At 42.0% G+C, this 15,247-nt stretch overlaps 1 protein-coding gene across 4 annotated transcripts in view; it reads left to right on the forward strand.

The window, feature by feature from the left end:
- Positions 1–15,247, forward strand: part of DAAM1 (dishevelled associated activator of morphogenesis 1) — a 180,540-nt gene that overhangs the window by 151,353 nt on the left and 13,940 nt on the right. For all 4 annotated transcript variants that reach the window (XM_015143761.3, XM_077937888.1, XM_015143762.3 and 1 more), the window contains 4 exon segments: positions 5,419–5,503; positions 10,409–10,515; positions 11,761–11,849; positions 12,743–12,911. In XM_015143761.3, the coding sequence (XP_014999247.1) occupies positions 5,419–5,503; positions 10,409–10,515; positions 11,761–11,849; positions 12,743–12,911 (450 nt within the window).

The following is a 15,247-nucleotide window of genomic DNA, read 5'->3' on the forward strand; positions in this document are numbered from 1 at the left end:
TGAGATGACTTAGAACTTGAATGTATTTAAACTCTTTTAAGACAGTTTTAAGAACTGACCTCATATCTGTCAGATTATCAATTAAAATCCAGTTTGGTATATAAGTGTTATTACAGCGAGCACAATTAAAAAGTGTGTGTGACAAAGTAATTTTGAGTCCGATTTGACCTGTTGGCCATTGGGCTGTATTGATCAGGATCTGAAGCCCTCTCTCCCATGGATGGTTCAGAGCCCCATCCTTTTGTGTTTAGTGGTCAGTTGTTTTACTCTCTCATCAGGAAAGCACAGAACGACAAGTTAAATGTTGTGGTAAAAGTGAAAAAATTAAGCAGATTTAATTATAATTTGTATTTTATTTAGTTTTTTAACCAATTAGCAGTTTACTTTTCATTCTTCCCTTTTTGTTGGCAATTTATTACTATGCAGAAAAGGAGCTGGGGACATAAAAGGAGAAAGAAATATGAAAACGTGTTTAATACTTATTCTCTTAGTCACCACTTTGGAGCATTTTTTTGCCCAGCACTGTGCTGAGTGCCACAGGACGTACCAAAAGTTAAGATAACGTTGCTGCCTTTGAAAGCACATGGCTAATTGGAGAAGGAAAATGACACCTGTGAGATTTGTGTGCAGTTCAGGGCTTACACTGGTCTGACTGAAGGACACGGAGCTCAGCCATGTAGGAGGGGCACTAGCAGGGCTTATTGTAGAGAGTGGGCCTCAAAGGCAAGGGCCGTTATATAACGAGAGGTGGGGCCAGGAAGGCAGTGTCAAGGAGGCGTGGAGCAGCAAGGATGTGGGAGGGACATAAGCACAGCTAGTAAAGAAAGCCCTGCAATCCTGGCAGAGAATTATCAATTGGGTTGAATGAAACCAGGCAGGAGAGCCCGAGATTCAGGCATTGTGCATTTCTAAGAGCGTAAGTCAGCCCAGGATCACATCATAACCTCCTCATCTATAAAATGAAGGTCATGAAGGTAGCAGCCCTGCAGCGGCTTGTGAGAATTCCTCCAGCATGTGTGCAGCGCTGGGAAGGGTGCCTGCGTAGGAGCTGCCCAGTGTCCTGTTTATGTATCCATGGGATCAGAACTGGTGCCGTTTGTTCAGGAGGAGGACACTATGTGTTTAATAAGGTTTTTTAGTTTGGTCTTTCGGTTTCGCAGGACAGGTTAGAAGGGGTTAATAGCTGGACCAGGGCAGCCATCAGATAAGGGTCTCTGTTATCCAGGTGAGACCTGATGACTGACAGACAACCTCGAGGGAGATGAAGAAGCCCTTGAAGGCTGATTTTGTGCTTAGGGACAATGAATAGGAATGTTTCAAAGATTATGTCAGCATTTCCCACCTTGCCACACTTACTATCTTTCTTTCCTGATTATTTCATTCCCAAAAGCTGGTGAACGTCCCTATTTCTTATCTTGCTGTCTAGGGATTTATTTCCTGGCAATGCCATCATTACAGCAAAGTTCACCACAGTGAAAGCCTGTGGCATATTCCATGGGCTATATTTTAGTGAGCGCTTGTGTTCACAGTATTTAAGATTATACCTTAAAGGTCTTCCTCATATTTTACAAATGTCAGTGGACCTTTTGGTCAGGGGCACCTGCCACAGCTTTGTCTGGAGCCAAGCAGGCAGTTGGAAAGAGGCCAAGGCAGGGAGGAGGTGCCGGCACTCCCCATGCCTGAGTGAGTAGGATATTTGCAGCATGAGTGACCAAATCATTCGAAGCTTTCAGAAAGAGATGGCCTAAAAGGTGTGCATTTGAATGGGGAGCTACAGGCACGAGGGACCGTACTTTCATGGGAAGAGAGTAGAATGGGCACATCTTAGAGAATTTGTTCCTCAGGTCCTCAGGGAATAAGCAACTTTTCTACTGTCTATGTGTGTATGGGTGACATGTAGCAATTTAAAATTTACTCTGTTTTATTCAGTAAAACAGACCTCTCTCCGCCAAAGGCTGGGGGCTGGCGGGGGGTGGGAGACAGCAACTTGGAAGCAGGTTTATATTGCAAAATGAACCCACCTAAAACACAATTTTATGAAGTGTTCTGCCGTTCTTTTTTTCCAGATGCTCACTTAGCACGGCAGCCTGGGTGTAGTAAACCACAAAAAGCTACTCTAAAGTAGGGGGATTTGGCCTAAATCCACTGAAGCAGAGCTAAGGCTGATCTAGCCATCCATCCTTAACTTATTTTAATTACGCCTGGATGTTCCAATTCTCTTGGCAAATTTTTGAAATACTTGAGTAGAGCAACCTAGAGTTGAATACTGTTTTAAGATGGCTGGTTTGTTTCCTGCCTTGTAAAGAAAGTTAGAGTACATGTCTCAAAAGTTGCCACCCTTCAGCACTTCAGAACACTGCCAAGCTTTAAAAGCAATTAATTACAGAGATTAGAGACTGATTCTGTGGATGACAGATGATACTAAGAACTCTGCAACCTATAGAACCATCCCTGAGGGCGGGGTACTTTTCTTCCCTTTCCCTTAAGGTAGGGTTTCTTTGATCCAACAGGCCGCATGCATGGGGTTACGTTGACAGGTAGATTTTCTTAAGTACTAGCCATTAAAGTTTCCAGTCTCTTTGTGGGCCACATTAAGAGAAACTAAAATTGTTTTGAATTAGAGCTAGTGTTTAGTCCAGACAGCCTCTGGGGGTTGAGGAGCATAAATATATACAATTTCAAAAGCAAGAAGTTCTGTGCTCCATATGGGGAGCTAATGAAATGCAAATCTGATACTTCAAGTATTGTTCTCACTCTGATTTTCAACTCCTTTTCTTTTAAATGCAAAACAGAAGGACTCAGCAGAACTACACCATAAAATGGTTTCTTCAACTCCGTGTGAAAAGGACACAGAACTAATTTACTTTTTTTCCTATAAGCAGAGCTCTCCTCGTGATTATAGATGTTTTCACAGCCAGTTGGTTTTCATTAGTGGCAGTTTCAGCCCTCCCTATTGTTACTATTCCTTGGCCTTGCATGGCCGCACAATGGTGTTTGGACTTAAATTGACTCAAGGGCTTCTAGTGTCCTGGAGTCTAGGGCTACCCAGTTGAGGCCCTGATGCTGCAAGTCGGTTTTTCCCTGTTGTGTACTTTACCCATGCCAATTTAGCTAAATTGTTCCATTTAAGCAGGGGGAATTTCCTAACACGATATTCTGGGGAACATGTTCATGAGAAAATGGTTGTCCCAACAATGACAAAAACCATCTGAAGAAGTCTACCAGGGCAAGGGCTCCTGTAACGGCGTAGGGGTTATAACGACACCACAGCTCAGATGACGTGATAGAATGGGCCTTATTTGTCACCTTAAGCAGTTTTGCATTTTGCCTAGATGCTTTATTTGGGTTTGAGAACATGAAATAGAAGAGAATGGTATTAGTACAGTAGGATTCCCAAATTTTTTCCTTCTCTTCCCTACTTAATGGCACATGAAATAACATTCAGTTTAAATAGCAAGGTGGATGGTTTTAACATAATCAGGTCCCAAATCTAGAGAAAAAGACAAGCCAGAGGCATCCTTGGTGGGGTGCCTCATCCAGCTTCACCTGGGGCTTCTCTTCTCCTTCGCTGCCTTTGAGTGCATGCTTTCACTTATTCAGCCCTCATCTTGATCTGCATGTGTCTTGAGGATTTCAGCTTATCATCTGGTTCTCCCAATGACTATAATCACTGTTAAAATAAGGACCTCATCTTCTATTTCCTTCTTAACACTCTCAGGCCTCATGGGTGTCATACACAGAGAGGAAACACTGGTGAAATAATGGGTATGACAGTGCTTTGGAAAGTGATCATAATTACCATTATACTAAGCACTGTTTAATGGATTCTTAGCTGCATATGAACATTAAGGATACAAAGGTACTGCTGCTTTGTTTTTATAGTGTAAAAAATTCTGCCTTGTAGAACGTGCATATAGTTGATTGCATTCTTTCTATGGCCAGGAACTTTGCTAAGCACTTTATGTGCATTCATTTGCTTAATCCTCATGTGCACACATACAAACACAAACCCTTTCTGAGGGGAGGCAGGGGGGATGCAGTTATGTAGTTATTACTATCCTTGTTTTACAGATGAGGAAACTGAGGCTTAATAAAAATTTTTTGCTCTAGTCACACTGACCAGGAAGTATCGGAGACAGGACTGGGACCCAGCATGTCTCACACCAAAGCCCCTACCTTCAAAAGTTGCATGTGACATGTGTACATCTTGCTCTATATTTGTGTGTTTATGTCTTTATCTCCAGTCCTAAATATGATGATGCTTTTTTAAGAGCATAGACTCAAAGAACAAATCAAGTCATGTTAATATGCCACATTAGTTATAGGTTGTAAGGAAGTAAGATTTTAAAAATAAGCCTAGACCATGCATGGTCGCTCACGCCTGTAATCCCAGTGCTTTGGGAGGCCAACGTAGGAGGATTGTTTGAGGCCAGGAATTCAAGACCAACCTGGGCAACATAGTGAGACCCCATTTCTATCAAAAAAAAAAAAAAAGGAAAAGTCTGGGTCTAATGCTTACAAATTAAACAAAGGAGTGATTCTCTTGTTGCAGCTAATAATGTGATCAAGATTTTTTGCCCTGGGTAAGACTATTGTTATATCTAATAAAAATACATTTTAACATTATGTTTTATATTTTACAGTCAATACTTTGTTGTTCTGACAATCAAGACACAGATTCCTGATTAAATTAGTAAATCATTTAAGCTGATGGTAGACAGAAAATGAGGAAACAGATTTGTATTTTTGCTTAAATCCTTCCCTATGAAACATTAACTAGATAAGGGATATTTGTATAAAGAGTTTGAGATTAGCAGTCAAGAGTTGTGAGTTTGTGGTTACTGTCGTTTTTTATGTTTGACCTTCGACAAATCACTTGGCCATTCTGGGCCCCAGTTTCTCCGTCTATTAAAAAAATGCCTTAACTATGAAGTACTTATACATTTTATTTTGCATATTATCTGTTGCTCAACTTTTTAACAATAACATGTAGTTTCTAACCTTCTCAAAACCCATTTTTTTACCTGATAGCAAACTTGAAACACTCCTGACTTATAAACAGGTCAGAAACTTAGTTCTGTCCTCCCACTTGCAATTCATGGATCCTAAATGTAAAAGAAAACAATTGTGTATGGGTATTTTCCCTAGTTCTAATCTTCCAATCCTTTGCTTAAGGAAACTAAATCATAGAACATAGCAGCTTTGTCCTCTGTGTCAGCAGAGCATTACAAAGCCCTGAAAGAATGTTAAAGCAGTTTTAAAATCCTATTTTTAGGTGCAATATTGTCAGGAAATAAGCTTTCACTGAGAGATTTTGAGAAAAAAGTACTGAAAAATCAGCAGCTGGCGTAGCAAAATGAATTATGTTAAATTTTAATACTCAAACCAATATGGTTAATAACAATATTCTTTCTCCAGGTTGAAATTATCCAATGATGAAATCAAACGGGCAATTCTAACAATGGACGAACAGGAAGATCTGCCCAAGGACATGTTGGAACAGGTGAGCTACCAGATGTAGCTCAGAGCAGAAGTGAAAAGCGACCATCAACAGGGAGAGGGATGTTGAGAACATCCGGTTGTTGCTAGTGGATCATTTCCTCATCTATGAATGAGGTGGCTGAACCAACTTCCCATGTGACTGTGTTAGGAAACTTAATGACCTTATTCTCTCATTGCCTCCCAAACTGATGGGTGAGAAGGAAGATCAAGTTTGTCAAATGCCTGGGACCCACAGCATCCCTCAAGCTGCAATTACGTCATTATACCTCAGTAAATCATATAAATCTAGCTCTAGAAGAAAATCTGTGTTTCACAGGAATACTGAGAATCTCACTAGCACTGTGAGATTGCAAACCATACTACAAAAGCTGATTCATTACTAAATTCTAAATCTAATTTGTGTCTTGGTCACCAGACCCACCACCATGAAAATGAACTTTAAACCCCTCACACTGTCATCTGTATCTAAACACACATGTGTGTCACAAGGCAGTTGTAAATGTCTTGGGGCTAAGTTTTCACCTCTGTACATTGTACAGCACCCTCTTGTGTCATAAATAGCAGTAAATTTAAATGCCAGGGGTAGCAAGAATGGGATTTACACCCAGTCAGTATATATCTTTGCCCATAGTATCTTGATATAATTTTTGTTATCCATGACCAAGCAGCCAGTATTTTTATAGCATTTCTTTGTAGCCACTCCAACTGGGTCATGGGCTGTTTGGCTTCTTTGTCTACTTGTCCGCAAATAACAATGTTGTTGATCTCGCACATATTCTAGGGATTTTCACCTGTCTCTGCCCCCTGCCCCCTGGTCTGGGCCTTAACTTTTCTGTGCTCTGTGATGATAGTCTCAGAATGCTGTAAGACTGTTCCATCCTTCTGTCTCATTGTTTTGGGGATGGGCTCACATTTTGAATGGTTTTGGTCAAGAAGTCCACATTTGTTAGAGCCAGGTCTACCTAAGGTCAACTGTGGGCACAAGCAACTAGGATTCTAGACCGAACTCCAGTTGCATCTGTAGGCGTGCCTTGCTCCAAGAGCAGAGAATAAGGGTATTTTGTGTTGTTAACAGTAATCCTGAGTGGCGAAGTTGCTCTGGGTAGAGCACCTGTCTATCTGCATGTGTGTTTTCCATGGTTCTCACTGATGTCTCGAAGGTCTCAGACACCATGCAGGGAGGAATGATGTTTGCAGAGTCACTCCCTAATGGACCTGCCCGCTCCTTGCAACCTCTGCAGCTGGAATAGTCCTGGGGGAAAACCCTCACATTTCCTGTGGAAAAACTCTTCATACTGTCCTTCAAAGGTTTTATTTAATTATCAAATAGTTAATGATTATGTTCTCAAGTCTCTTGGGGTGCTCTGTGTATGAATGGTTTAAAAGTATCCCCTGAACCCAAAATTTATTTTGAGAGCATTTTCTAGCTCCTCCATACACCCTTCCCTCCCTCGCTGTTGACCAGTCACACAGAGTCTTTGCTCTGGGACAGTGGAGCCTAGCTCCCTCTGCCCCTCCCAGGTAACCCTGCCTTCAAGTTGCTGCACCCAATGTGCTAACCCAGAGTGAAGGACTATGTGTAAAGCCACTTTAGTCCTCCTGGCTTCAGCTCCTATTAACAAGGTCGTATGTTTTAAAATTCCACAAGATCTGTTTACTGTGGAATTGCATCCAGCAAAATTCCTCCTTGAGGGAAAGGATTTCAAAATCTTGCCAAAAGGGCCTGCAGTGCAAATAGAATGTACTTCAAATAAATGCAAGAAAGAAAACCAGTCTACTGAAGCAGAATCTGGCCAAGTAGGATATTTTTTGACCTGGCCTCTCCTGATAATTCTGTGTGTGTCTTGCTCTCTGGTCATCTCCCACGCTCTTTCTTTTCCTCCCCATTTTACTGTTTGTTCTTTACTTCCGTTTCCTCTATACAACACTCTTCCCAGACAAGTGTTGATGCCAGCATTTCCTTACTCCTATTTAGGATGTGCCTGGTGGATGCTTTCATCCCCTCCTCTCTTGCTGCTTGCAGCTGCTGAGCTCTGATCTCAGATGAGAGCTATACTCTCTTCTTTCTTGGAACACATATCTTTATCCTTATTCCCAGATATTTGCCTGACTACCCATCCTCTCTTAAAACTACCCACATACAGTCCTTTACACAACTCTCCTTTGAGAGGGGACTGAGTTTTAGTGTGGCTCCTGTGTGCTTTTAGGTGACAAAGGAGATGTAGTGACTGTGTTATTCTGACAGGGGACAAGTGGGCTCAGCACAACAAGTTTGCAGGGAGAGAGGGGACTATGCAAATTAGTGAAAGGATCCCTGAGGCTAGAACTCAGTTTCCTTGCCCAGTGGGTAAAAATCCAAGCTGAGGGAGGCTGGAGTGATGCTTTCCTCTCTCTTTTTCTTCCCTTCTTCTTGCCTTCCTCCCTTCCTTCCCTGCACTGAGAAAGAACAAGATATGTCACCGTTTGAACTCAGGAGCAGAAATGCCTAGAAGCTGTCAGGCCCCCAGACCTATGAACTCCCTGGCATCTACTTCCATCTTCCCCCACTTCCATCCCATTAGGAAGGAGGGGATATCCCTTCCCTTTGCTCTGGCCCCATTCCTTCCTTCTAGTCAGGACCCCAGCTGGATTGACTGCCCCCTCCTCTAGGTCTGCAGCCCCACCCTCTCTAAGCTCATTCAAGTGTCAGCCTTTAGCACATAAACACACCCCTACATACAGTCTCTACACACATATACCACACATACACACCCTACACACACACACCTACACACCCCTACACACACACTGTGCACACACACCCCCATGCACACACCCATTACACACACACACACACACACACACACCTTATACACATGCCCCTCTCAAGACTCCCCATCCCCATCTAGCTACTGTCTTCTCTCTGACACTGCCAGAGTCTTGAAAGCCATCCACACTCTCTTTCCACCCACTCTGCTGCACTGTCGTCCCCTCCCTAGAGCTCTTCTCAGGGGCACTTGCAACTTCCCTGTTGCCGGACACAGGGGATACTGCAGGGTCCTCATTTTTCTTAGTTTCTTGGGGGTGTTGGCACCCATGGCCACTTGCTGCATGCTGAAATGCTGCCTTCCCATGGCCCTGTGAGCCATGCTGGCCTCTCTGGCTGCATCTCCGTGGCCTCCTTTTAAAGGTGTTTCCTTTTCTTGTCCTGGCCCCTTGAATACTGGTTCTCTCCAGCCCTGCTTTTTTTCTCTTGATGGCACCTCTCCTAATCTCACTGACACCCGCACCTTCAGTAACCTACCTGTTAAAACCAATGCCATGCTTCAGCTTCCAAACGCATCATCCTAGGGCTTCAGACCCATTCGTCCAACTGCCTAATAGAAATCATTACTTGGTTCCATGCAATCATTTTGAACATTAAACTCACCTTCTCCTCCCCGTTCTGGCCCACCCTACCTCCAGCCTTCTCTTCCTGGGTTCCCTGTTACGTTATTGCCTAAGCCAGAAGCCCAGGCGTCATCTTTGACTCTTCCTCCCTCATATACTACAATCCATCAAGTCAGGACAATTCCATTCAAGTCTCATAAATAGCTCTATAATCTGTCCACTAGCTCCACCCTATCCAGGCCACTATCATCTCTCACCCAGATTACTTAGATTACTTACTGTACCACTATCTAATCATGACCCCCTCTCATTTTTAATCTCTTCTAATTCTTTTTCCATCCCTCAAGCACGGCGATTTTTTTAAAAAATGTAAACTCACTCTCCTACATGAGATTTTCAAGGTATGTCCCAGTGCCTTCAAAGTAAAGACAGAACTACTTATAAGGCCTTGCTACTCCCTGCCCTTGCCTACCCTGCCCTCTCCCACTGACATTACCACTGCCCTTCTACCTGCATAAGTGCTGTGCTGCCCATTCCAGGCCCTAGCACACAGTATACACTCTGCCTGGAATGTATTCTAGCCTCACAGAACACTTGCCTGTAATTCCAATTCTCCCTCTCTGCTGATGACACCCAGACTAACTGACTTTTCTGAGGTCCCTCAGTTAAATCCAGCAAATATTTGAAAACCTACTAAATGGATCATCTAATTCCAGCATCAAATTCTGGGGAGAGCCTCAAAGTCAAGAAGGTCATGTTTAAAAAAAAAAAAAAAAAAAAACTAAGGGCATTTGATCTCCAAAACAGCATGAGTCCACAGGTCTTGCATACACATCCAAAACGTGTGTACCTTGAAAGGAAATAAGACACATACAGAAGCACTGTTTCAGTTTTAAATATTGTTACTATTTCTTCCACATCCCATGTTCATTTCTTCCTTCAAAATAAACTACGAAATTAAAAACATCAAATCCCACTGTGTTCCTCTCACCCAGCTCTACATGGAAGGGGAAAAAAAAGATTGAATTAGATAAACCAGAAAAATAAGAAAATGGAATGGAAACTACAAATGGAATTATTCATTCCAGCGTGATATAACAGAAAAAGGTGTAGAGCTGGGAGTCAAGAGACCTAGGTTCTATTTCTAATCACTACACAAACTTGCTTTGTAATCTTGGGTGAGTGGCTTACTCTCTCTGGACCTCAGTTGTGTCATCTTCTGATGAGAGCATTGACTCTCTGAGGTCCTTCTAGTGGTCTGGGAAAAAGAGGTTCCAGTAGAGAACTCCCACAATTCTGATTTGAGAGGCAGTAGAGAACAGAAAAGTGCCAGGGATGAATCTTATACCCATTTAACTACTTTCAAGTAAAAATGAAAAGATTTCATCATTTCTATTGTATCTTAACCTGTGAGCAGAGCTTATAAATTCAACAAGAGTTAACATTTTATCTTTGGACAAATTAACTGAAAGGGTGAAAAATTACTACATGGATTTAAGTGATAAACCCGGTTTTAATATTCATGTGTACTTTTCAGCTCTTGAAATTTGTTCCTGAAAAAAGTGACATTGACCTGTTGGAGGAACATAAACACGAACTGGATCGGATGGCCAAGGCTGATAGATTTCTTTTTGAGATGAGCCGGTGAGTTTGAAAATGCTTAGAATGCTTAGAATGTGAAGATGTCCCTTCCCTTTCTAAGCTTCATGAATTTTCAATTCATGTTGAATTGTTTGGGCTAATTAACCTGGCTTAACTTGAAAGCTTTTTCATTCTAAAAATCTTCTCAAGTCTGAGTGATGTGGAATTTCATTGTTCTGTTTATGTCAGTTCTTGCCTATGGGTGAGCCAGGGTGAGGGTTTTTTCACAATTATCTCTATTTCTGGGCCCCTTTGGCCTTATCAATTAATAACTTTTCTTGATTCCAGTCAGTATCATTCTCCTCACCAGTTTGATTTCTTGGGATATTGTCTCATACTTCCAAGTAGCTTAGGATGGCAAAGTGGTTGTAAAATAGAAAAAAAAAATGAAAAAAAAATATATATATGGACAGATTCTGACAATGTCAGTCTGAAGCCCACGTAACTGAACAACCAGGGTCTAGATGTCAAATCATGACACATGCAGACATCACTAATCGATCATGGCACTCTTCCCACGGAGCCTTGGCAAGCTCTCTGAACCCTTCTCCAGAAAGCCCTGAGGCAGCCACAGCTTCATAATTAGGTTTGGCATATGAGCTAAGTCGATCTGCTATCTCAGGCCTAGAAAATTGATTCCGCATTAGAGAAGGACCAGTGGTCCTGAAACTCTCAGTGAACCTCAGGGCACAGCTTTCTCCTTTAGGGGAGCAGAGAGGGTCCTCACTGTGAAGACAGAGGGAGGTTTGCAGATGGGAGTGAGGAGAGGACAATGTGGGAAGAGGATACTGGAGACCAGTTTTTACTTTGGAAAGTAAAATGGAAAGTTAAGAAATTTGGAATTTCGGAGAAGTGTAGGGAACTGTCCTTTATTTGCAGTAGGATGTTCTTTACGTTTTCATTCCCTTTTATCTCTTCTATGCTCAAGAGAGTTCCTGGGACTCTGAGGGAGGAGAGAGGGGCTTTAGTCAACAGCAGCAGCAGGCTCCCACTTTCTTTTAGCAGTTGCCTTGATTGGAGCTAAGGACTCTGCTGCAGTTGGCCAAATAGCCCCTGTAGGTCAGACCAAAATGGGCTCTCCAGGCAAAGCTGGCTTCATGTCCTGTGTTCCTGTCCATGAGAGCAACTAATGTATGCGTGTGGGTGGGTGTTGGGGGAGGTGCTTCTAGGTACCTCCACCTCTATATGTCACTAAGTGAACCTAGATATATTAAATGAATATCAATTAGTACATGTTTGCTCTTACAGAATTAATCACTATCAGCAAAGGTTGCAATCGCTGTACTTCAAAAAGAAGTTTGCAGAGCGTGTGGCAGAAGTGAAACCTAAAGTGGAAGGTAAAGTCAAGCTGCCTAGATTGGAAATTATGTTCGTCATTACAACACATTTAAAAGTGCAATCCAAGTGCGTATAGTAAACAAGATGCCCTTGGTGATTTTTTATTTTTATTTTTTGGCTCAAAATCTTTTAAAATTCTGAGGGATGATTACTTAAGGTCAATGCTTGATGCACTGCCCTAATATTGGGAGCTCACAGCACGCCTCCTGGTCTCCTCTACAGGGTTGGGCTTTTGACTACAAGGATGTGAGGAATTAATCTCACTGCTATTGCATTAAACCTGTAATTAGCTTCCTTACAACAGAGCCTGAGTAGATTTGTCAAAGGAAAGATTTGAGGATGTTGTGTGGTTTGATTTTTTAAATTTTTAAATGTTTGAAATGTGGGCAAGGCCACTGAAGAGCACAGCCACAGAATGCAGGCTGGAATCATGCATCAACCTAAGCTCTGATCCCTGTTATGACACCTGTAAGCTATAACATGTAACACATTTGACCAGTTTTCTGTCAGTGGAATTGATCAATACTCCTGTTACCCTGACTCACACCAGACAAGTAAGTGTTTGTGAAGAAATACTGGAGATGGGATTGCTATTCTAGATATTCCTCAGTGCTTATGACTGATGAGTCAGCCAAGAAAGGCCTGAGAAAGGATAGGATTTTGCAGCTGTCTATGGGTGTTGGTAACAACTTGAGTTGGCTATCCCTGTCCTTGTTGTTTGCTTCTGGTTTAAGCGTTTTGAAAGTACTCTGGGTAACCCAACAACTCAGTCTTACATCTTCAATATCTGTTATTAGGTATGTGAATTTAGAATGGGTATCACTGAAACGTCTTGATTTCAAACAACGAAACACTTGGTAATCATTGTGTTTTTATGTGTTTTGTTTTGAAGCAATTCGTTCTGGCTCAGAAGAGGTATTTAGGAGCAGTGCCCTCAAGCAGTTGCTGGAGGTGGTTTTGGCATTTGGAAATTATATGAATAAAGGTCAAAGAGGGAATGCATATGGTTTCAAGATATCTAGCCTAAACAAAATTGCTGACACAAAATCCAGCATCGACAAGTAAGTATGGGATCTTCCAACACTTGGGGGAGCCAGGTGTGTAGGTCCAGGCTCAGATTTGTGCCCCTCTGGTCCTCCTCAGCCTTCATGACATTGCAGTCTTCAGTTGGAACTTCTCTTTCTCACTGCTTTCTTCCCTTCTCTGACATTAACTCTTCTCTAACCTCTCTCATGACTGCAGGCATCTCCCATATTGCTGTTGGACCAATTATCCTTCATCCATTTTTGGTCCACAGGGACATCATCTGTTCTAAGTTTTGCTGTTGTTTTTGTTTTGTCCTCCCTTTTTTAAAAATTAGTTTTTTGTAAACTTTTTATTATAGTATAATATATTAAGAAGAGGTCAGTCATCACAAATGTTGGGCTTGATGATTTTTCACAAATTAAACACACCTGTGTAACCAGCGCCCAGCTCAAGGACAGAATGTTACCAGCACTCGACATCTCCCCAATGACCCCTCTATAGAAAACTGTGTTCCACAGAAAAGAAAAAACTGATAGTTGGTGCTAGGATATGAAGCTTTTGGGGTTTTTAGGTTATGTTTTTCCTTATACAGTGGAGCTGGCAACTATATTAAAAACTTATGTATAAATGCATTTTGGCTATTAATACTCAGTTGCTCATTGCAGGTCTCATTAAAATGCTTCCTAGAAAGTGTTCAATGCTGCATTTTAGGTGAACAGATTCTCATTAAAGATGTGAAAACGTTCTTGTGTCATTAACAGGGTAGGGTCATTAGGCATATTAACTCGAGTTTCCCTGAGAGCTTTGTTTCTCTGAGGTTCTCACTGACTTCAAAGGAACTTGCACAATTGTTTCTAAGGTAAGCTTCTCCATACCCAAATTCTTTTTAGAAATATGGGCTGTTCACCCTAATTATTTCTAACTAATAGGGGCTTTTACCCTATATTTTCTATAGGGTTCATGAAGCATAGTACTCTGGCAACCCTAAATCCATCCTAGAAGAAATAAGCAATGTGTTAATTTGTTGGTTTTGCATCATGTAGAGCTAGATTAATGAAGAGCAGCTGTTGTTATAGCCCTGCCACCTTATTTTTAATGTAAACACTTGATCCTTTTCAGAGCACTTTCACATTTGATTGTCCCACTAGCCTGTGAAGTACATAAGCCAAATACTGTTGTCACCTGTTGTCAGGTAAGAAACTGACTCAGGGTCAGGTGACTCATTCAGCTTGCCTGTGGTTACAACAAGCAAGGTATTCGGCCTTACAGGTATTTGACACCTGTGTTGTTGGTCCATTCACAGCTCTATTAGCAACAGAAGGATCTTATCTGGAGATTGTAGTAGGGAATAGCAGATCTTATTTGTGTCTAAAGAGCCAGCTACCTTTTTAAGGAAGGGCATTCTCTTCAACTGTACACACACAAAAGCAATCACCCACCCTCAGTACTTACCAATAACCTGGCACTTACATGATTATCTGCTTATTTACTGAGGTTACTACAGAATTTATATAATGTACAAGCCTTTTCAAAAGAACAATCTACAACTATTTCTGATCTTTCCTTTTCCTCTTTTTTTCTGCCTTTAGTATTTGGTCCCCAAATGCAGCGCCCATGCCTTATACACCTGCATGCCTAGCAAAGTGCTTTGCCTGTAAGCAGTCACCCATGAACGTTGTTCCATTGAATCTAATCAGATAGTGTAGGTGGTGGGACAGTCAGCAGGAAGGGTACATTCACTCAGCATTGAATGCTCAGTTACTGGTAATGACCAGGGAAGAATCAAATGTGTGGCTGTTGTTGTTCCTTCCTTAAGAATTTGCATTTAGTGAAAGAGGTATTATTTGGATTGCAAACAAATATGGAAGATCGGACGTCATTTTAAACCTTTCTATAGCAAGAAAGGTGTGTATGGTTAAGGAAATTAATTGAAATGTCTCTCAATAGCAAAGCATTTCTTTTAAAAAATGAAAAAAATAGCCTCACTCTTTCTTGTGATGGTGGCTGGCATTTTGCTCGCTCCATGTGCCCCTTAGGTAAGAATCACATGGGCAGACAGGTAGGTTCCGTGAAGAGCAAAATTGGAATGAAGGCTGGGCGCACTGGCTCACACCTGTAATCCCGGAACTTTGGGAGGCCAAGCTGGAGGATCATGAGGTCAGGAGATGGAGACCCTCCTGGCTAACACGGTGAAACCTCGTCTCTACTAAAAATACAAAAAGTTATCCGGGCGTTGTGGCACGCGCTTGTAGTCCCAGCTACTCAGGAGGCTGAAGCAGGAGAATCGCTTGAACCCAGAAGGCTGAGGTTGCAGTGAGCCAAGATCGCCACCACTGCACTCCAGCCTTGGCAACAAAGCGAGACTCCATCT

The sequence above is a fragment of the Macaca mulatta genome, chromosome 7, assembly GCF_049350105.2.
Source record: "Macaca mulatta isolate MMU2019108-1 chromosome 7, T2T-MMU8v2.0, whole genome shotgun sequence".
In the NCBI taxonomy this organism is placed as follows: domain Eukaryota; kingdom Metazoa; phylum Chordata; class Mammalia; order Primates; family Cercopithecidae; genus Macaca; species Macaca mulatta.